Source organism: Crassostrea angulata, chromosome 5 (genome assembly GCF_025612915.1).
Source record: "Crassostrea angulata isolate pt1a10 chromosome 5, ASM2561291v2, whole genome shotgun sequence".
NCBI lineage: Eukaryota > Metazoa > Mollusca > Bivalvia > Ostreida > Ostreidae > Magallana > Magallana angulata.
The window spans coordinates 22,417,318-22,441,549 of NC_069115.1; the positions used below are offsets into that span (position 1 = coordinate 22,417,318).

The 24,232-nt window shown below is 33.5% G+C and overlaps 2 protein-coding genes and 2 pseudogenes across 2 annotated transcripts; all 4 read left to right on the forward strand.

Moving 5' to 3' along the window:
• Positions 1–2,088: 2,088 nt before the first annotated feature.
• Positions 2,089–2,820, forward strand: LOC128185228 (RE1-silencing transcription factor-like). Its single transcript, XM_052854878.1, has one exon. It carries the CDS (start codon positions 2,089–2,091, stop codon positions 2,818–2,820), a length of 732 nt encoding a protein of 243 aa, XP_052710838.1.
• A 3,095-nt stretch (positions 2,821–5,915) lies between these two features.
• Positions 5,916–6,506, forward strand: LOC128185229 (uncharacterized; annotated as a pseudogene).
• Positions 6,507–6,538: 32 nt separating this feature from the next.
• Positions 6,539–8,249, forward strand: LOC128185231 (uncharacterized; annotated as a pseudogene).
• A 5,363-nt stretch (positions 8,250–13,612) lies between these two features.
• On the forward strand, positions 13,613–23,837 carry LOC128186285 (uncharacterized). Its single transcript, XM_052856078.1, has 4 exons — positions 13,613–13,916; positions 14,517–14,689; positions 20,172–20,323; positions 23,045–23,837. Exons 2-4 carry the CDS (start codon positions 14,671–14,673, stop codon positions 23,336–23,338), a joined length of 465 nt encoding a protein of 154 aa, XP_052712038.1. The 5' UTR covers positions 13,613–13,916; positions 14,517–14,670; the 3' UTR covers positions 23,339–23,837.
• The last annotated feature ends 395 nt before the right edge of the window (positions 23,838–24,232 follow it).

A 24,232-nucleotide genomic window follows, 5' to 3' on the forward strand; every position in this document is an offset into this window, starting at 1 on the left:
TTATTTAGGTGGACTGACGACTGTCAGACAGCATTTGACATACTGCGTAAGAAACTATCTACATCCCCCGTGCTAGCACTTCCAGATTTTAAGGAAAGATTCATTCTTGACACTGATGCTAGTAACTATGCAATTGGTGCAGTGTTGTCTCAGAAACAAAATAGCATAGAACGACCTATTGCATATGCAAGCAGATGCCTGCCAAATCTGAAAGGAAATATTGTGTTACCAGAAAGGAATTACTGGCTGTAGTTCATTTTGTAAAACACTTTAGGCACTATTTATATGGACAACAATTCACCATTCGCACTGATCACAGCTCTCTGCGATGGTTAATGAATTTCAAAGATCCTGAAGGGCAGCTTGCTAAATGGATGGATGTCCTTTCTACATATGATTTCACAATCGAGCATCGACCTGGAAAACTGCATGGCAATGCAGACGGCCTAAGCCGTGCGCCATGTAAGCAATGCAAAGGTAACCACTCTGTTGATGTTAATCAACATGTGAGTAGTGTCAAAATGGATGATAAAAGCCTTTTGGGTCACTCATTGAAAAGTTTACAAGATGAAGATCCAGACTTAAGGAAAATCAAAGGTTGGCTCGAGTCAAAATATCGCCCTAACAAAGATACGGTATCACCAGAGTCAATAACTTAAAATCCTTGTATGCTCTGTGGGATAGACTTGTCTTAAATGATGACATTTTGTACCGGCGATGGACAGATTTGGCAACACAGCAAGATATCTTACAGGCTGTTGTACCAAGCAGTGAACGTAGGAGTGTTCTTAAATTTTGTCATGATTGTAGAACAGCAGGTCATCTTGGTATTCATAAAACGCTAGGCCGAATTCGACAGTCATATTATTGGCCTTGGCTACAAAGAGATGTGCACTCTTACATATCTGGCTGCGAAGTATGTACAAGGCGGAAAGCAGCAACTCAGTCAAATAAAGCACCCATGCATCTGGTTTATTCCGGTTATCCACTAGAGAGAATTGCTACTGACATTTTGGGTGAGTTACCACAAACTGCAAATGGCAACAAGTATATCTTTGTGGTAGCAGACTATTTCACAAAGTGGACTGAGGCTTTTGCATTACCTAACATAGAGGCAAAAACAGTGGCTGCAAAAATTGTTGAAGAGTTTATAGTAAGGCTTGGAGTGCCAGAAGTGATGCACTCAGACCAAGGTCCTCAATATGAAAGTAGGCTCTTCCAAGAAATGTGCAAACTTTTGGACATCCAGAAAACACATACCACACCATACCATACTCAATCAGATGGCATGGTTGAGCGGTTCAATAGAACTCTAACAACCATGTTAAGTGGGTTTGTAAATGAACATCACACTGATTGGGATGTTCACTTGCCCTATGTTATGATGGCCTACCGAAGTGCACAACATGAAACAACGGGTATGACGCCAAACATGTTAATGCTTGGACGAGAAACTGCAACACCCCTTGATCTCATGTATGAGATGCCGCCACAGATAAAAGAAACACCAAATAATAAGTGGGTCTGGGAGCTGCAAGAGCGACTGGAAAGTGCACATACATTTGTAAGAAAGAAGATGAGCCAGTCAATGGTCAGACAGAAACATTATCATGACCGAAAGTTGAAGTGGAAGAAGTTTGAACCTAAGGAGAGAGTTTATGTCTACTTCCCAAGAAAGAAGGCAGGCACATCATCAAAGTTCACCAGTTTTTGGCAGGGTCCATTTGAAGTTATCAAAAGGATGACTGATCTAACATATTTAGTAAATTGTGGACCAAGAGGTTCTGAACAAGTCATTCATGTGGATCGAATGCGCAAAAAGCATTCTCAGCTTTTGTCAGGAGAAGTTGATGTGCATTTATCTGATAATGAGGAATCTAAAATTAAGTCTGGACCTGAGGAGAATGATGAGTTCCCAGAGCCAGAAGCTCCTAATGCAAGTCGACCTAGTAGGAAACGCAAACCACCTGCATGGCTACATGACTATGAGACTGACATGTAAATTTTGAAATAGGGTGGGACTTTTAGTTAGGCGTAATAACAATTTAGATGTTTATAGTTGTTTTCATTTTGTTTTGTTCCTAAAAGATGGCGAAGACAAAAGTTACACCTGGTCAACCCAGAAGATGTCCCATGTGCACCTATGTTGCAAAGACAGGAGAGGAATATAGGAACCATGTCTTGGAGTGTGCCATGAGAACATCCAACTGCACCTATTGTAGCTACTCCAGTAATAAAGAGATTAATGTCAAGAGACATGAAAAGAGAAGTCATCCAGGTTTGCTAGGAGAGCCAATCAAGTTGGACAGCAAATCAGCTGACAGACCCATGGAGGCAACAGTCAAGAAACAGTCAGCACCTCAAGAGCCTGTCTCCGATTCAGAAGACTGGTTGAAACAGGATTATGGAGACGTCATTGGCGAGGTTTCAGCTTCAGACCAATCAGATAGCAGCTCATCTTCTGATGATGAAAGTGAAGAGCCCAAAGAGAAACCTGAGTCAAAGAAAACAGTTGTTGCAGGGGATAAGGCATCTGAAACGCTTTTGGTGGGGAGAATCATCAGGAAACAAACAGTACCCACCAAACCACACACGCCAAAGTTGAAGAACCCCATTGCAGTCTCCTCTAGTAAGCCAGAGTGTGCCAGGCAGGATGAGCCAGTTCTCGGTAACAAACGAAAAGTGGAAACAGCGGATGCCAGCACTCAGACTGAAGCAAGTCAAAGGATTGTTACGACAAAGCGAACCAAGAGGTTTCGTCAAAATGAGATGGACATTGAGGAAATAGAAGAGGAACGATTTGTTTTGTTTGACATTTAAGTAAATGTTGTATGAAAGATTTTTTTTAATTGGTCAGCATGAACAGTTATCGATATTCTTATTATTTTGTGTGAATAAATGAATCTTAAAATTAGTTAAAAAAAAAATAAATCTTTGTATTTGGTCTCTTGCTGTACATGCGGGACGCATGTCATCGGAGGCGTGGGTAGTGTAATAATTCCGGATATTTTAGGTTCGGCCCTGACCGGGTTTTTCTTTTAGTTCCTTTGTTTATGTCACGTGATACAAGGGTATAAATACGACAGTGAATCAGCTGTCGGCTGCTTACTTAGAAATAAGCTGAAGAGAGAAGAAGACAGTGAGATAATAAAAGGTATTGTGTCAATACAGAGCTTGCCCGTTCGTAACGGTGTTATGTGTTTTTGATAGGCCATAGAGAGGTTGTCCTCTTGGTACTGTAGGTTGCAGTCATTTTGGCTTGTCAGTGTGTCACAGTAGCCTCTCCTTGGAGAGGCTAGCCATTGTTTATTTCTCTAGTGGCTGATCAGACTGTCGTCCAGGCCGTTGTGCCCACTGTCCGTCCTGGATAAGGCAGCCTACAGTGTGCACAGTGGTTGAAGGGCTACCACATATACTGTCCGTCCTGAATAAGGCAGCCTACAGTATATGCGGTAATCTGAGGACGGTCAGTCATTTTAGCTGAGTGGTTGACCTCAGTGGATTGTCACTGTGGGTGTGTACTGTCCGACCTGAACAAGGCAGCACCAGTACATCACACACAGTGTTTATTATATACTTTTTTTATACCCCTTGTTTTGTTTGTAAATATTCTAGATTCCCTGAAATTCCTTGTTAATTATTAACCTAAGTAAGGTTAGGCTATACCAATCACTTTTGACAATCAATAGAAAATAATTATATTATAAGACTTTGTTAGTGTACACCCAAAACCCTGGAAAAGACCAGGCACGAACCCTTCCCCTGGCAGTACAAGTAGCTCGGTACGTTACACATATAAGGGGGGTAATCATTAACAACCGTCGCCGAACGTGATATCTTGGATTGCAGGAGGAATTGCAATACGTAGAAGGTATAAACCACCCATATTATCTACCTAAATTACATTGATAACAATGGTTGGTTTATCGAGTACTAATTGTGGAACACTCTTTCATTCAACATTTAGAGTCAATTAAATTTCAAAATCGTAGGTCTGGTTGGTACAATATAGGTTTCGATGGTAAAGAAATTTGCATAAATCGCAAGAAATTAGGACTTTGTTTTGATGTAATACTAAGCTTCACTTCCTATATCTCTTTAAGGAGAAAAGGGTTACCAAAAGGATACAGTTATAAAGTATTGGAGAGAGAGAGAGAGAGAGAGAGAGAGAGAGAGAGAGAGAGAAGAGAGAGAGAGAGAGTATGTGTTCTGCTGGTATTATTATTTTGGGAAACATATTTTTGAAAATGTTTTATTTGAAAAAGTTTGTTCAAAGTTCAGCTTAGTTCAGGACTCTATTATTAGATCAAATGTGAAAACTAACTTAATAAAATGAAAGAAGCTAATTTTTAATACAAAGTGGGAATATGTTTTATAATTAGTTTTAAACGATTCAGCCATTTGTACCAATGCCACTGAAACTGAAAAGAAATCACTTTAGTATTAAAGTAGAGATCGAGGAAAAGGTTATACTGATAAAATGAATGTGACTGGAGATGTATTTTTGAACTCCAATTTATAGTAAACTCTCAAATCTAGACTTAAATGACCTAAGCAATTTGAATTACCAGTAATAAATAGAAACTGTAAAAAAAGCCGAGTATATCATTAGCCCATATATTTTATTAGGTTGTGTTTTGAGACTTTAACAAAAATTTAATCTAACAAACCAAAAACAAGGTCTGTACCCTTTGTACCCACTATAATCTTTATTCAGCTCCCTTTTCTACTTAGAAGAAATATAGACTTCTAAACCCCTGTATCACTTTCTAATAGTGTTGTAACCTTACTGTATCCAAGTGTACCCTTTGTACTCACTGTACCCTTTCCTTCAGCTCCCTGGTTAGATTTTTTAAATTTTGTTATGAAGTCAACTTTCGATTTCAGTGAGAATACATAGTGTACCATATTTGTAACTTTTTGCTTACTGTGGAATCATTAGATTTTGTGGTGGATCAATTTTCGTTGAATTCGTGGGTAGCTCTCATCCACAAATTAACCTCCTCCACGAATTAATAAAACACGGCAATAAAGTCATATATACGAGAATACACGAAATTACGTCCATAAATACATTATGTATTTTAAAGGAGTGTGCCCTAGGATACAAAAGTATTAGGCCTACCTAAAACGCAGTCCTAATTTCTTGCCATATCTATCAATTCATGGGTGTAGGTGGGGGAACACTATGCCCGGATCCACAATCCGTTCAATCAAAACGATTCAAGCACGGTTTTCATTCATATCAAACAGATAGTTTTCCTTCGGATTGATGGAAATGATTAATGTCGAGAAGAAAATCCAGAAAAAATCAGCGGCTGTTATATGCTTGTTTGCAGAATTCTTGATAGTTGCGCATAATGTTTCTCAGGATATAGTTGGTCAGTCACTGCCGAGGTATTCCAATGGTTGAAATCCACGTTACAAAGTCAAGGTCATAGATGTAAACAAACAATTGAAAGCAATGTTCAATGAGAGAAACAATTTCTCCTTCTGGAAGCGTCAAGGATTATGGAAAATATTCAATCTGAGTCCTTTTAACGGATAAAGCGCATCTTAATGATATTGATATGCGGATATATGCGAAAAGCGACCGTGCAACAGTCAGTTCGTTCAAAAGAAGGTAAAACGAATTCGGGTTAGAGTGTTTTGTCGACATCATTCAAGTTTCATCAAGATGTGCTAAATTTAATTTAATAGCCAATCAAATTAAGCGATACGGTCACGTGGTTTGATGCGGTCAGTATCTGACCAGTGAGAGTAGGGTCATTCTGTCTTCATCTATGAGAGTGTTAGCACGAGTAATGTTTTGATACAGTAAGTTTTGAAACGCAGTTTCTAGTTTTTTGCTGTATGCGATATCGCATGATTATTTCTGCTGGTTCCGGTTGGGGTACAATATGTAACGTTAAACAATGAGTATTTTAAATGTGTGCGTGATCTGACATTCTTACATCAGAAGAGTGAGAGATTATTGTATGCAGACAGAAACAGACAATCTGAATTTGGACCCTGAAGTGTTTAAAGTATCATTTAGAGGAAAAGGCGGTTTGAGATTAAGCAAGCGTGTCTTCAGGGCGGAGATTCTGCATTTTGACTCAATTCATGTTGTGGTGTTTTTACAGATTGGTGAAAATGATATCTGTGAAAGTACAAACAGTGAGAAATTAGCTAGGGTTATTATATATGTTGGACAGTATTTAAGAGATGGTGTTGGAGTAAAGGTAGTGATAATAGGCCAGTTAATTCGCCGAATGCAGTTTGCATCATGCCAAAATTTTAACGTCTTTGTGGTTCAGACTAATGAACATTTGAAACGTTTTGCTGAGCCCCTTGGTGGAATTTATTTCTGGGGACATCGGGGGTTTTGGAAGGACTTTCATTATTTAGGCCCGGATGGTGTCCATCTGCTGTGTACCCCTGCCGAGGACCAGCCCATGAGGAAGTTTCGCCGCAGCATTTGTAATGCGATGATCCTGCACTCAAAAGTTTTGAGGCCAGTATGATTTTAGATCTTATGTGCTACCACTCTAGAATAATGATATTCAAAATTTGGAACAATGAATTTGTTGACTTAAAAAATTTATTGCCGACCTCAGGAGATGAACCCCTTTCAATTGTGGTACAAGCGGGGAAAATTGAGATACAACAAGCGGCTTCACATAAAACACCTATTACAATCCACCAATGGACAGATGCTTTTCTGGTATTCAGTACAATTTACTTACAGAAATTTCCCCATGAGGCATGCAATCTGTTAAAATACATGTTTACAATTAGGGAGATTCACAAGTTTCATGGGGACCAACCCTGGAGAATGCATGATGAGTCATTTAGGAAAATAAGAGAGACATCCCTCCTGCCTTGGGAGAGAGTGGTAACAGAGTTGCGACTTAAGGTAGCCTCTATGGGTTTAAAGTCTCCTACCCAATTCCAAGCTTATAATGGTAAACAGCAGCCCTTTCGGGCAAAACAGTGCTACAATTATAACAATGGGAAAAAATGTAACTCCTTACCTTGTCGATTCGCCCATATATACTTGCCAAGCCTGTAGTGGACCCCACCCCCGATTTCAGTGTAGAAATATGTCATCCAACTCTATCACATCAAACAGGAATGGCGCTGGTTCTTCCAACTCCAGTAAACCAGTTAAGACTTCACAATGAACTATTAGGTTATGAGGCAGATAAATTGAAATTGTTAGTGAATGGCTTTACATTTGGGTTTAGATTAGGCTGTGTTAAGGCCCCTTCCATTCATCCTCCTCATAATCATAAGTCTACATATGAGCACCCAGAAGTTATTGAAGATTACATTCATACGGGTTTAGGTAAGCAGAGGATAGCTGGCCCAATCACAAGACCCCTTTTACCTCATTTTAAAACTTCTCCTCTGGGGGTTGTACCAAAATCCGAGCAAAACAAGTTTCGAATCATTCATGATTTATCCTTTCCTGCTCAGGACTCAGTTAATTCTAATATACCTAGGGAATACTCTCAGGTTCATTATGATTCAATTATACGGTACTCAGTTTGGTTCATCAATATGGGATGGGTTCTCTTATGGCTAAAACAGATATAAAGGATGCCTTCAGAATAATCCCTGTGAACCCAAAGGATTATCATTTTTTGGGTTTTACTTGGAAAGGTAAATTCTACTACGAACGCTGTTTGCCAATGGAGGCAAATAGCTCCTGTCAAATATTTGAGAAGTTAAGTACAGCTCTTCAATGGGTTATGTTAAACAAGCTAGAAGCAGGGGGTATGTCTCATATGTTGTTGACAATCAGTCATGGCACTGTCTGGACCCTATTGTTATAACTATACATGCATTTATGGTTTTACTGTTTATCTGGTAACAGTGTTTTTATATATCTACATACATGATTCATCACTGTAGTCTGTTTTCATTATTATGCATATGGTTTATTTATGCTTGACAACATATGAGCTTATCATACACATACAATTTTGTATTTCCATTTTATTCATTTATCAGGGGCATATATGTTGTCAACTATATACTTAATGTTCACGTTCATTAGTGTCTATTGCATTTACATATATGGTACAACATGTACATGTACCTCGATTGCGTCATTATGCATTTGTTTTATTTATGGTTAGCAACATAATAGCTTATAATACTAGTACACATTCAATTGTCTTTATCATTTCATTCATATATCAGGGGCATGTGTGTTGTCTTATATACTTGATGGATACACTCATTAGTCTGTTTTGTATTTACATTTATGGTACAACATGTACCTATTTTGCGTAATTTTGCATGTGTTTTATTTATGGCTGGCAACATATAAACCTATCATACATATTCTGTTGTGTATTTACATTTTATTCATTCATTAGGGGCATATATGTTGTCATCTATACTTAATGGTCATAATTATTAGTGTGTTTATATATCTACTTACATGGTTCATCATTTATTGGTTTGCATCATTATGCATATTGTTTGAGTATGGTTGATAACATATATGCCTATCATACGCATTCAGTTGTGTTTTTACATTTCATTCATTTATCACGCACATACAGTACCGATCAGACCCATCCTAACACCAGAGTAAACCCCAACTAAATCCCGGGTTTACTTTGGGTTTACTTTTTAAAAATTTGGGTCCACTCGGGGTTTACTTTGGGTTTACTCGAGACTTGTTTTTGGAGTCAACTATACGCACTGAAGTGTGAAGCAGACCTGTATTTTATCTTATCATTCTACTGCCTGTGATTCCTTCCAATTGTATATTCCGAATACACATGCAGCGTCTGCTTTCAGGGTATACTTTCTGTGTCCACTCTAGGTTTATTTGGAGTTTACTCTGGGTTTACTCTGGGTTCACTCTAGTAAACCCAGAGTAAACCCAGAAAGTAAACCCAGGGTTTAGTTTGGGTTTACTTTCTGTTAGGTATGGTCTGATCGGCACGGTACATGTTGTCTTATATGCCTTATGGTCAATTCTTAGCATAATGCTTTCTTATAAAAAGTATTTCAATATAGTTGTTGTTGCTCACATTTTGATTATGGTTCATCTTGCTACTTTCATATACGTTTCTTATGGCTAAGTTTTATCTAATAATCAAGGTCACAATGCTCTTAATAACATCTACTATTTTTAGTTTAATGGTTACTTATTTGAAAAAAGGGTTCATCGGTTCAGTTTTTCCATAAGACATCATTTTACACCATTCCATTTCATAGTAGAGTTATTTTTGTAGTTGACTGGCTCGAATGTCTCTTCTTTTTATACTGGTATATTTATTGTATGGCATACAAACACTTATTTTAAGGAACATCTTTTATTAATATATAAATTCAGAAATCTCAATTCACTCATGTTACATTTACTACATTTTACTCATAATAGACAAAAACCAGTCCTTAAGATGTCCTTTTTTCATTTAATATCCAATCAAATGATATAAGAAATATCTCCTTCCACATGATTTTATTTACAAAAAAGCGCGGAAAGTCCGTCCCAAAATCTAATCATGTTCATTGAGGTAGAAGTCTCAAAAACGATGTAAGAAAATCTCGCTTCTATATAAAAAAAAATAAAGTGCTAAAGAATTAGCCCAATTTGAAGTTTCCAAGAAATACATTAAGCTAAACACCACCAGCAAATGCCAATGACCTTAATGTTCTTCTTTAGGAATGTTCTGAAAATAGTGTGTCATCAATGCAAGCTATGTTTTTGCGGATTCGAAAAATATATACTTTGAAAAACATATGATTTGATAAGGATTCCTATTTCTATTTTCTATCTCTTAATTATTGTTTTCTACCGAAATGACAACTCAGTTTTTTCTATGATAAAATTTACCTCATAGTATATTTATAAAAACAACACAATGTACATTTGTATCACATCGTATATAACTCCAAATTTCGTTATAAATACCCTCTTTTGGAAATTAAATTATTTCTGCATTCAAAGAAAACGCAATCTAAGTAGAAAAATGCTTACTACTATACTTCAGATCCTGAAACGTACTACTACACCACACGCTCGCTGCACGCTCGCTACACGCTCGCTAAACGGTTCACATGGAACGCTGAACGGTTTACACAAAACGCTGCACGATTTACACGAAACGCTGAACGGTTTACACGAAACGATTCTCGCACGAAACGATTTGCTCGCTTTTCACACGCTTTGGACACGCTTTTATCCTGATCGATTCGGGTCCTCTCGGATTTTTACCCCGACTCTGTTAGTAAGAATTAATTTTAAGAAAACACGAAATAATAGAAATACTGATATTAGAAACATATATGTACATACGTATTGAATTGATAAATTAAATTAATTTGGTACATATATTTAATGCAAAAAATGATTTATTCACAGAATTAGCCAAAAACATTACTTCTATAAATATATTTATTGCTCAAAAGAAATATCCATGATTCTTATTAGTCCCGTAAATAATAAAAATTCCAGAGAAAAAAGTTACCGTAACACAACATTCAATACCAAAAATAAAATCCGTATGATTACAAACTGATATCGGTTTTTCAGTATTCGGCGGGATTTTTTTTTTCTTTTTACATTAATATTTTTATTAATTTCAGAGAATACGATGTTAAAATACTAACTGTAAATAAACCTGTAATTATTTACATTGATAATTTGGTTTTCCAGTATTCGGTGGGATTTGTTTTTTCTTCTCACATTAAGATTTTTATTGGTTTCAGAGAATACGATGTAAAAATACTAACTGTAAATAAACCTGTTATTATTTACATTGATAATTTTGAAAGTTATATAAAATAAAAATAGTCACATAAGTTAGAAAAATGCTATAAAACAACCTATTTATATTTTTTATGTCGAATCAATCGCGTAAATAAATGTTCCGTACATAATATCACATAGAAAAATCAATAGATTAAACAATAAAGAAAGTTGTCATTACTATTTTGGATTTCGGAAAGAACAAAAAATAAAAAATGATTTATATTTTTGTCTCAATATTCGTATACATAAGCGGCGCCCCGCATAACGGCGTACAATATATCTATCATAATCTATTTGAATTAAGTACCATGTATATAGATTCCCATAATAATTAATTGCATATGTACATTTTGGGAAAATTTCAGTGTGTTAATTACTTGTTGTTTTCCGTTATCAGTGTTTTAATAATTAAAATAATAACTTGTAGAAATATTTTTAATCGGGATTCAGAAGAATTTACTTCCCGCATTTCATAGAAATGAACAGTATATTTTCTTTCTATGTTTACATTTAATTTTGTTCAAATTAATGTTAAATAATCTATCATTGATTTTGTGTGCATCATCAAATACTGATTCCGACTACCTTGAAGTCATTAAATTTCCATTGGCTATTGACAAAAAAAGAGACGCGTGATCATCCAATGAAAACGAATACACAGAGTTTGATTGACAGGTTCAGCCAGGAGAAGGTCTTACCCGATGTCCGAGGTTATGTGTACTGGGTGTACACAGCCGAATAGTCTCAGTAACCAGTCTTCTTTCAATACGCGTACTTTTCTTTTGTTTGTTAAAAATTATTTCAATTTTGTAAAAAGATAAGTACATGTATATCACTTCTTATAGATTTTTTTCACGAGAATATCTCAAAGGAGGTTTGCCAATCAGTTTAAAGTAATGTTTAACACGAGCGCTATTTTGAAACAATTAAATTGTCAGAGAGTTCCGAATGAAATCTGATGAACGTTTCACACCGTTCTCGCACGCTTTGCCAGAAACGATTTTCACGCTTTGCCCGAAACGCTAAATGGTTTTCACGAAAAGCTTCAAGATTCACACGAAACGCGAAATGGTTTACACGAAACGCTAAACGGTTTACACGAAACGTTTCTCGCACGAAAGTCACACGCTTTTTTGTGTAGTAGTACGTTTCAGGGTCTGTAATAAATTCTTCAATAACATATCATCAGCTTTTATCTGCATTAGCAGCTTCCAGAAATTGCTCACTGACTATGTAACATTTTAAAAAGAAACACGAAAAACGTTCAATAGAGCTTTCATTCAAAATCTTCATAAGCTTTATAATGTATATATATTTTAAAAAAAAGAAAATATGTTTTAAGATTTACATTATTTTTTAACAATAATTCAGTGTCCAATTTAAGTCACTAAAGTTAAAGAAAAATGTTTTTTAATGGTCATTTGAGGTTGCGTATAGTAGCTCGTTGGTTTACAATTATATATCATTATATAGCTTTCGAAGATTTTAAAATGAAAGCGCTTAAGCTATATTGAACGTTTTTCGTTCTATAACTTACCGACCACTGTCGGAATGAAAGAAAAGGTCATTGAACTAGATAAACAAATGAAAGACCCAGTAAACTTAATATGACTTGATTTTTGAAAAATGTTAAAACTTTATTCAAGTTTCAAGAACTAGAGTTATTTAGCAGAGATGAGTTAGACAATATATTATTTGACACATAAATGCTACCACAGCACATTTAGAATTTGATGTCAATTTATATATATTAAAAGACGTTTGTATCAATAAGACTGATTTTAAAACGACTAAATTTGATATGGACAAATATCAGATCATCAAAAATTTGATACAGAGAATGGCTATCAAATAAATCCTGAATATTAGTCTTCCAATGATTTGTAGCTGCTTAATTATTGATAACATAGAGCGCCGGTCTGTTCAAGTACAATTTTAACATTTTTTTTTTTGTATAATGTATTATTCTGTTTTTTCGTTGAAGAAAAACTAAATGAATTGTTTTTCAAAATAAAATGAATGTCCATGATCTCCTCTTCCTGTCCATGATATCCTTTTCTTATAATGTGTATTTGTTACTTACATTACGGTACAGTATACATTCGTACATGTAAATGAATTAAATTCTTTACCCTTAACAACACGTTCATAGCTGAAGAGTGTTTAGAAATTTCAATCAATCGCTCAAGCTTTTACATCTAACCATCAAAGACCTGCAGGGTCCCTATTTTAAACCAAAAATTTAAAATTTTTGGACACTGGAACAAATATGGTATATATTGCAGTATATAATCAAATTTCATTTGTTTAACGCAATTTGTAATAAAATAGAACCAGTTGAATTAATATAATTGGTTGTCAGAAAATTTTATATTTTGACAATTTAAAAATCGCTATTTTGTACCTAGTAAACACAGAATAACAACACCTTAACGTTAAAGAAAATTTCTATCCTAACGTTCTAAAACAAAACATACCAAAGACTCAAAATGAGTCCACAGTTTACTTAAATAAGCTTTTATTTACCCCCCCCCCCTCCCCTTAAAAAATATGCTATAAATAATTTTTAAAACATTCATATATTGACTTAATAGCTGGTAAAACTTTATGAAAACATCGTTGATATCTCTAGATAGACTCCACTATAAAATCTATTGCTGCAAATATTTGTTTAGTTATATAAGCTTTTGCACTAATATGATATATGCAAAAATTGAAAAAAAATATTAAAAAAAAATAGGAGGGGGGGGGAGTAGAAAAACATAAACAAGATATTGGCTGATTCTGTTATTCATATTCAACAGATAGTTTTACAAATATAGTTGACTTTAAATATATATACTACAAGAGATTTGCTACAAACAACAATTAGGCGAAATTAAAATGCAGCATTTCAAAATAGGATTAAATTCTTGGTTACTTTCTAAATACCGACGCAGCTTCAAATAGTACACATTCTAATCATTCCATAAAATATATGCTTGCATAAAATTTTTAGATAACCATTGTCTTTGGATACTGTGTTTTATGTGTATTTACAGTTTTATGTATACATATTAAGTCAAAACCAATTCCAATAACCAAACGTTTATCAAAAGCACTTTCGTATTTTTGTGTCTTTTCAAGGGAATCGAGAAAACTGCGATGGAAAAAGGTAACTCGGAAGACATACATGTAGTAAATGGAAAAGCAATTATAGCTGACATTTATTCATGGCTGTACCTTTCATGCTAATTCTGTTGTGGAAATTAACATATGCTCGTACATGTATTATGAATAGAGCAAATATGGTAAATATTGCACAATGTAAACATATTTTGTTTGTTTAACGCTATTTGTAAACACTGAACAACAACTCAAAAGGAAAATTCATATCCTAAAGTATTGAAACAATATATGCGAAAGACTCAACTTAAAATTTATTTTTTGAGGATAACCAATAAAATTATTATGTTTTGAGATAAAATTTGTCAAACTATATCATTTCTTTTTTAATCGTTTTTTTATCTTTTTGATATCCATGATATTCTTAATGGTTCTGTCTTTAGTTGTAAAATGTTCAATTAATCGTGTCAGGTTGATAAATACGGCAAAAAATAAAACGTCAAAGAAGAAACGACATTTAAATACCTGACTTCCCTTTCCCTTACAAATATTGTTTCCGTTCTTGCCAATTTATCAGTAAAATGTATAGAGGACATTTAAATATATATACCACCGCCTTGGATTGACTTTTTTCTGATTTATTTTGTAGAATAGAACCAGGTGGCAGAGGAAATGACAGTCTTCCATCGGAAAATGAGAAAGAGGAATACATATTCTTTTCAAGGAAAGATTCAGTCTTCAGTCAGTGGTATCCTTGCACATTCGTGATTGATGACAAAGAATATAATTGTGCTGAGCAGTACATGATGTATACAAAAGCAGGTAGTCTTTATTATTTATGTCGAGTTATTTTTCTAAATCAGAATTGTCAATCTAAATCTTGTTCTGATTTTATCTAATTTTAAATTCTTATTTGGTTTGTTTAATATAAATATATTTATGTTGACCAGACTGTAATAAAAGTCTATGAATGATAACCGTGTTAAAAAATCCAGACATGTAAACCTGTAAATCCGGATATGCAATCGTGTTGGTGTGAGAGCCTGAGTATGAATATGTGTAATTCTAATCGTGTTACCTATAAAACTCGGGCATAAACACATGGAAGATTTGACTCAGTTCCTTCGCATGATGCACATTTTGCAGCTTTATTGTTTTCATTAGTTAATTAAACCTTCAACTTTGCACACTTTCAATCCATAGTTTCTGCATTTGTATCTTCAAAATCGGCAATAGTACATCTGACATGATACAATTTGACCACTGTAAAGTCTACAAGTTTGTCGAGTTTTGACATGACCTTACATGGCAACTGCCTTGCTGCAGGAAAAGGCAGGCTGTAATCGCCGGAATGAACAAAAAATGAACATGATATTCAGCTTAACTGTTGCAATAAGCTTTCAATTAATGAAATTTTTTCTATAGAAAATACCGGTATAAATTAAAAAAAAAATAGGTATGATTGAAACTCCAGGACCAAACAGGAATATGTTAATTTATGTAAAAACCGTTGCCGATGTGACAAAGGTACTAATTTCTGTAATATATTATTCATGGTATTATACAATAAGAGTTAAGAAGAAATGCCTAATATTTTATTTCTCTAAAATAATTTGACATGTAACTAAAACTGGAATATAAGTTAATGCGTACTTTTTTTTTGAAATTTCCTAACGGATTAAATATACTTTGAGCGGCATGGGGTTCGGAGACCGCCGTAAAGTCCCATATGTAGCTCAATTGCTTCTGAAATCTAAGAATATTGAGAGAGAATTTTAAACAGGTTTTCTGATTATTGAAATAGTGGAAATGGCGGGCTGGCTAGTCGCTGTCCAAAAGGTATCCTTGTTGTACCGATAACTCCTCGTACAGTTTTCAAGATAGGAGGTTGTTCTTTTGCAGATCATTTATATCAGGGGTATGCAAATTGCTTGGATTTTGATTTCTGATAATTTATGAAAAAATATCAGATATTGAACCAAGTCATTGTTTTGGCAAAAACATTGCATATAGAGTACCCCATTTCTTTGGATAGGTAGTATTTATCAATTCAGGATTGACAAATGGATTATTGATACTCTTCAGAAAAGAAAACCCGGTTTCTGTCACATTGACAGCTTTTCTCTTGTTATTTTCCCGAATTAGTTAGAATAAACGACCTGCAAAGATTTTGTAAATTTTCGCGGAAACACGATTGTAAATATACATGTATTTATACTTTTTTAAAATATCAAAATGATTTTGTTGTACAAGTAAAAGATGAATAATAAAACAATCTAAATCTGTTATTGATAAACAGAAGTTTTATAATTAATAATTAAAGCACCAAGTTTTGTAAAAAAAAAATGAAAGGTTTCAAAGAAACAGTAATTAAGGGTATACTAGTATGTTAATGTTTTTGTAGTTATGTTTTTTCTTCGGAAATTTGATTTTGATTAAGGAACGGGGTCGGTCAGATGAATTTGATCGTATATAAACTGGCAGAGTTTTAAAGGGGCAAGGTCACGATTTTTGTCAAAAATTATTTTTCCGATTTTAATATTAAAAATGCTTCAGAAAGGCAATTTTAATAGGCAGCCGAAGTTTGAGTCTCATTTGTTGAGTTATAAGCGAGTAAAAGAGATTGAAATTCTTCGCTCTGTAAACAAAGCGTTTGTTTACATTTTAACGCTGAAGTAACAATTTCAGTTTTAAACCAAAACGAATGTGTTAAACGTTAGGAATTATGTATCTATGCTTAAAATAAATAAAAAAATAGACAAATAAGCTGGAAAAAGATTTTTTACTGGTATATGGAACCTATATAAACAAAAAACAGTGCACGAGCCTTGTTTACATGACAAAGAATTGTGAGCCTTATATCTTGCTTATAACTCTACGAATAAATCTCAAATTTAATTTGATCATTAGAAATTCATTTCTAAAGCATTGTAAATAATAAAAACATAAAAGTAAAATTTGACCAAAATCGTGACCATGCGCCTTTAAATATAAAATATTAAAAATATATACTGTGTTGACGATAATTTTATAAAAGGAAGTAGCTTCTCTATGGTAAACAGTACATGTTCATAAGCTGCTGTAGAGCTGTATCATTATAGGTCTCCGGAAAACTTTTATCAATCAACTTCCCAAAGTGAGTCTATATTGAACCGACATTAAGGACGTCATACCCATATCCCGTAATAAGTGCTTGAAATAATAAAAAATGCCAGTTTTCACCTGCATGATAGGTCTTTTTCCCTATATATTGCCGACAATGCAAAATGAAACGTTTTTAAAAATAATGAATACACATTTAAATTTTACGACAGCCAACCTTATCTTTGGAATTTTTATTTATTAACTTTTAAAGGGGGTGTCGCTTCTTATGTCTCAAATCAATCAATATCTCAAAACCAATGTCTTTAAGTTGTTTGTTTTTCTTATCGATAACTTCAGTTTTTAATTGACCAGCTGGCCGACCCCGTGTAATTTTTCGTGGGGGAGGGTGGGGGTTCTTGTCCGAACTTTGTGGAAACGATAAGGAGGCTTTTGAAGACATTTTCTTAATTCAGCCGAGCTCTATACTTTAATAATTTGTTGCATGTACTCTATTAAAAACGCATTTATATCTATATACATGTATATTCAAACAAAGTCATTATATGTAATTTTGTCCAGTTCTAAGAAGATATCTGAAGCCGATCGAATTCTTCTTTTATACATCTTTCATACATTCTCTTGATAAAATGTACACCAATCTCATGATTTATTTATCCGAAAAATAATACTTTCTAAGAAATGTTGTTATCCAGAGATAATATAATTATAGGTCTACCTAATATTTTTTTTTATTTATTCCGTCTGTATTCTGGCGAGTACGACATGCCTTAACCTGTAGCAAGCATTTTCGATCGGTGACGTCAATGTTTCTATATATGGTCATATTAAAATTCAACAGACTTGTAGGCTTTACATTTGTCGATTTGTAAAATATCAGCCGTGATATTTCAGAAAATGGAAATACAAATGCAGAGACTATAGATGGAAAGTGTTATTTGGCAGGTTACATGTAAATAACAAACATCATTTTGCAATTAAGCATCTGTACAAAAAATTAGATTGAAGGCCTGCAGGGTCATTTCAAGTATTTATACCCGAGTTTTATAGGTTATACGACCAAAACTACACTCATTCATACTCAGCATCACACACCAACAAGATTGCATATTCGGATTTACAAGTTGTTTTTTGAACACGATTACCCTCAAGAATATTCTTATCAATGTTTTCATGTTTGTTGCATTAAACTGTGTAGCTAGATCATATGCTTTATTATCCAGCATCTTACACTTAACAAGACTTACTATATAAAAAGCACCCTTAGAGGAAGATAAGTTAAGCACATAAACTATAGTTACTTCTCTTGTCTTGCTTCATATTTTAAACTAAACTAACATCTGAAGTCCAAGGTATATAATATTTGTGAGGTTAATACTGAATTCTTGGGGGGAAATGTCAGCTTTTTCATGCACCGATGTTGAATAGTACCCTTTCTCCCTTGCCAACTTTCCTCCTTGAAAAAAATGTCTATATTACTGTTGTCCCCCCGGAATTGGTAGATTCTCTCCTAGGGGAAGGCTATTTAGCAGTAAATCCCCCTTTTCATTGTCATATTACCCCTCCGGAAAGCCTATTAATAGTAGAACTGTCCCCTTTCTACCATTCCGGTCATGTTTATGGTGGGCCTTTCATGGCAATACTTCGATGAGATGACATTGATAATTAACATATAATGAAGGGTAACAATTGCATAGCTCCTCTCAGTAACTACTTGACAAATGCTAAATTTTATGCCCAAAAGCCATCCATATGAGGTAAATTAGGGACTGGGTGTAATGATGGGATAAGGAAATGTATTTACCTTTATTTACCTTTCGTTTGCAATCTTCACCGCATGCTACTTTGAGCTTTCTTCTGCAAATTTTCTATTCGCAAAGTGATTTGGAAATACACTATTTTGTAATTATGCTTTAGCAAACAGAAATACAATTCGCATAGTGTAAAAATTTCTCAGCCTCTAAGGACTGTTTTTTGTGAAAGATCATAATTATATACTTTAAATTTCAAATTCTAAGGATTTGTAGTCATTGTGTCGTATGTCCCATAGACGGTCAAAACAAAGAAATTTAAAACGCCATTACTATGCTTTACTTCTTTTTTGATTATTTACATCACCAGAACGTACCTAACAACTTTTTTGAAATAGGAGTTTGTCCTAAAGTTAAGCTAAAAGTATGTGGTGTCTATTAATTCTAACCTCTATGATGCACATTTTTTTGGCATTACCCAAAAAAACAAAATTATATGAGAGAAGAGATAAATGAACAATGTATCGTATGTTTCTCTTTTAAAAACGGTTTAGTCTGTTGAAGTTTTTGTCTATAAGTCTGTCCTTTTTTTATTACATCAAAATGTTGCCTTTTTTATAGTTAGGTATATTACATGTATGATATTAATTTGGTTTGGTAAAAACTTTTGCTCGAATTTGCGTTCTTTGGTGACATAGACAACTCGCAATATTCAGAACACTTGAACTATTTCAATGATGTGACAATTTACCAAGAGAAGAGTGGTGGCTTTCGGATAAATATTATAATAAGAAATAAATGTGCAATTCCAATATACTTGTCTTTTTCATAAAAATGCATTGAGAATGAAAAGGAAATACTTTTAAAAATCTATATTATAAAGATGGCTAAGTCGGTAATGAATTGCAATATAGCAGTTTGTCTTTCACAGCGCATTCACAAAATATCTTCTTAATTTATACAAAATCCATCTACCTTTTTGTTATATATATATATATATATATATATATATATATATATATATATATATATATAAATATAAATATATATATATATATATATATATATATATATATATATATATATATATATATATATATATATATATATATATATAACCTTATAGCGTTAAATGTTCATGGTCATTCAATGACTTTTTCAAACTCTAGATAAGATAGCTTTAAATAAAAAAAATCAAATTACCAATTCTAATAGAAAAATGTGGATGTTTGTAAATTATATTCTAAGGAAAAAATAGCATAATCAGTATTCTTAGTTACGTCTAATTTAATGGGTTTTTTTTTTACTAATCGGTCTTTTTAATAAATTGTGTCGCGGTGTTGTAAAAAGGAATTTTATCCGATGGAGTAAAGCATATAAAAGTAGTTTAGTTTTTTAAATGTTAGAACTCAACCATGAGGCATGTATACATGTATATATCTATTAAACAGAAATAATGGGTGATGGGGAGACAGCAGATACCATCATGAAATTAAACGACCCCAGTTTTATAAACGCATTCGGAAAAAATGTGAAGAACTTTGAACCAGATGCCTGGAAAAACCGTCGTGAAACAATTGTCAAAAGTGGAAACATGGCAAAGGTATTGCTAAAATATACACAAGTATGCGTTATCAGTACATACACATCTACTATCTTATTGGACTTTAAATTTAAGGTAGTACAAAACAGATAAGCTAAATTTTTCCTATTATTCAATTTTTCTGAAATTTTTATATTTTTTTCTTCGGAATGAAATCTTTTAATACGTAAAATTTGAAAAAAATCCGACCTCACAATTTTTGCCCACATCGCCCCAAACCTACCATTGGAATCTTCATTCGGTGTAGTGTAAAATGAAATAGTCATTGTTATAATTTTCTATGCCAATAAGTTATTTTTCAAGATATTACAAATATTTGTGCTGCCATTTAAACAGGAGACCTTCTTGTTACTTAAAAATACTGAAATAAATTCTAACTGGTAACTTTAGATAATTTCTCATGCAATATAATGTAAATCTAGTGCTTGAGAACACTATTTTAAGACGAAAATTTGCAGCACTAAACGGTATCTAAAAAGAAAATGTATAATTCAAATTTGATTAAAATTTGAAATTATGATTAGCATAACCCTGTAATTAAAATATATCAAATTAAAGAAAATTTAGCCGTTAGTTTTAGATTAATTAAGGTTTAAGTATGTTTGACCGAGGTTTAAATTGATAAAAATTCTAGATGACGTCATCATATTTGACCTTTGACCTGTTGATATGACCTTGAAATTTGTTTGACATAAAGCTTAAATACTAATGGTGGTTGTGTCCAAATTTCAGGTCTTTACTTTTAAAAGAACACAAGTTACGCATTTTTAAATGATATAAGGATAAATTGCATAAAAATCATATGAACACCATCCAAATGTATGTTTCGAAATACGTTGTATCCTAAATTTATTTGGTCTTGAGTGATTGATGGGTATGATTTATATTTTTTTCTTAAGATAATGGACTGAAATTAATTTTTACACAATTATAGGTCATTATTTTGTGTATTTGAGAAAATATTTCATATAATTAATTTCAGAGGTGTTTCGTACTACCTTAATGTATTGCTTGGTATAGTAAATTGATGTACTTCTTACGTCCAAGTATTTAAAAAAAACACCGATAGATTATTTTGCCACGAAAAAACCACCTTTATGCAAGTTTAAGTGTGGCTAAAAGGAACTTAAAGGATATACGATCTTTAAGCAACTTTTAAGCTAAAGCTTATACAGGTCTTTAATTCTAAACTTCTTTATGCCACCTTTAAGCCAACATTAATCATCCCTAAATTACATTTATGCTCCTTTAAAATTGTCTTTAAACTGTCTTTAAGTTCCCGTTTAGTCAAGTTTGATCAAGCTGAACATATTATCTACAATATATTTTATGCAAAAAATGTTTTGTAGGGGGTGGGGGTGATCCTAGTGATGATATAGTTTCCAACGAGGGGGGGGGGTGTTTCAGGCGGTTTTAATTGTCAACACACACTATGCCGAAATAGGTATCAACGCCCAAGTATTATTCTTGCTTCTGTAAACATGTACACTCATAATTGATAAATTTAAAATGGGATGAAATAAATGACAGCGAGCAAGGGTGTTCAAGTAAAAGGGTTGTTCACCGTGCACGTGTGTAATCCTGATTTAAAAATAGATAAAGCAAAATAGTTGTACGATTGAAAGGGGGGTTCATAGCAACGAGTTGTTACAATTTACATATTGTATTTTGGGTACAATGTAAATAATTGGTGTTGGACTATCACCATTACCAAAGAATAATCAGTTTAGATTAAAACAAATACATATTCATAAAGCTGGAAAATTTACTAGAGAAACTAAATCGCCAAAGCGAGGTATATCTATGCATGACCAAATTTTCGATCAATTATGCTATATGATTCATTTAAAAGATGGTACATAACTCGCATGTCTTACTAATGTACATTAAACAATTACAACGCAAGTGTGTGTTTTAAATTGGTAGATTTCTTCCACATCATTCAATCCAAATCATGATATACATGTATGTAGTTATTACAAAACAAATGTCAAAAAATTCATTTGAACTCCCCCCCCCCCCCCCCCCCTTGGATCATTGCCAATGTATGCGATCGTTCATTCAAACCATTGGGTCGAGATTCCAGCTATTGCATTTATGGAAAAGCGAGACTTTGCGTCACTATGTGTCTCATTCATAGTTTTTGCGCGCTGATTAGCGAACAATACCAAATAGGAATTATGAGACCACGTAGAGTAAAGACTACAGTGTCTAGATAAAAACGTCTGTACACATCACAGGCACCTAGTACCAAGAGGAGAGGCTGCCCCTACCCCCCCCTCCCCCCGACTTTTTTGCAGCAGACATTTTTCTCAATTTGAAATACTAGTTTAAAAATGGAAATAACATAAAGTTGCACCCTTAACTTTTGTCGGAGCATGTAATGAATGAAATTAAAATAAGGAATTCCAAATGAATTGAATTGAATTTACAATTAGGATTTTTTTAATAATTTGGAAAATTCACCCTTTTCCTTTTCTTTAATTGCTTGTATAGATGTTTTAGATGAAGGTTCCCCCTCCTCACCGTCAAAAATTGATACGTGCTTGTATAGTCTTTACTAATTCCTATGGTAGGAAATAAAAAAAATACCTTTGAACCATCACCACCTGCATTACGTTTTTTTTTAAATGAGAAGTGAATTTATAGCAAATGATCTCGTCCATATCTATGAAACTAACTTTATTGAACAGCTAAACAATTATTTGCATTTGTTTCCAGTTTTTTCAAAACGAAGAATTAAAGCAAAAATTGCTTTCAACATATCCAAAAACCCTGGTAGAAGCTAGAAAAGATAGCGAGACATGGGGCATAGGATTAGACAAAACAGATCCAAGAGCGTGGAAAAAACAGACATGGCAGGGAAAAAATCTGCTCGGAAAGATCCTAACCGAAGTGAGAGACAGTTTGAGAAATGACATTGAAAACGTTAATCCTAATGGAAATCTAAGTGATATAAATAGTTTTGAAATGATTGGAATGAATTTGGAACCCGATCCTGTTAAGACTATATGAATATTTTTCTTAATCAATCATTCGTGAAAAAAATCATAATATTAATGTATATCATTGTTTATTATTCTTTGTAACCGTACTGTAACCGTAGATTTACTTCACACAACGCAATGATTATCTAGCTACTAATTAATGGTGGTGTGAAGAAATCAAACGATATAAAGTATTCGAGTACTGCTTTCTACCTTCAGAACCACTAAGAACTGACAAAGAAATCTAGTTTTATAGCCTTACTTTTCACTATCTTTTTAAAGCATTCACATACATTGATTAAAAGCATGGAATTTTGTTGTTCTCGTCAATCACTACGTAACACAAGAAATAGAAATAATATTAATCTAATTAAGTATCTAAGACTCTTCTTGGATGCCTGTCTGTTCCGTCGAAACATGCACCAATCAACGTAGCTGTACAGTAACGGTTAGTAATTTAACAAGGAAATTTATGCTCCTTTGTTGATCTGTGCTGCTATGGTGGTAAAAACATAGCATATGATATGTAAGCTCGTTACATGTACACTTGAGACATTTTTCAGATGGAAATTTTTACTATCTATTAGAATGTAAACATTCCTTGTTGCTTGTTTGTAAAGTTGTCATTGATTAACAAATAATTATATTTCGCACATAGAAAACTTCAAAAATATAAAAAAGGAGATAGCTAGCAACACATACATTAATTACAACAGACACTTAGATAACTGTTACTTTGTGATACGTTTAAAAGTCATTCAATAGGGCCTATTATTATTTGTAGTTAACGTAGCTATAGATAGCGATCACGTGAAAAAACATGTGAATTCTAAATAAAGAACTTCTCTGTCTGGAAATGCTGTAATCAATATGGCGGACTGTCAACATTAGCCGCTAAAAGTCAAAGGGAAATTTTGTAGTA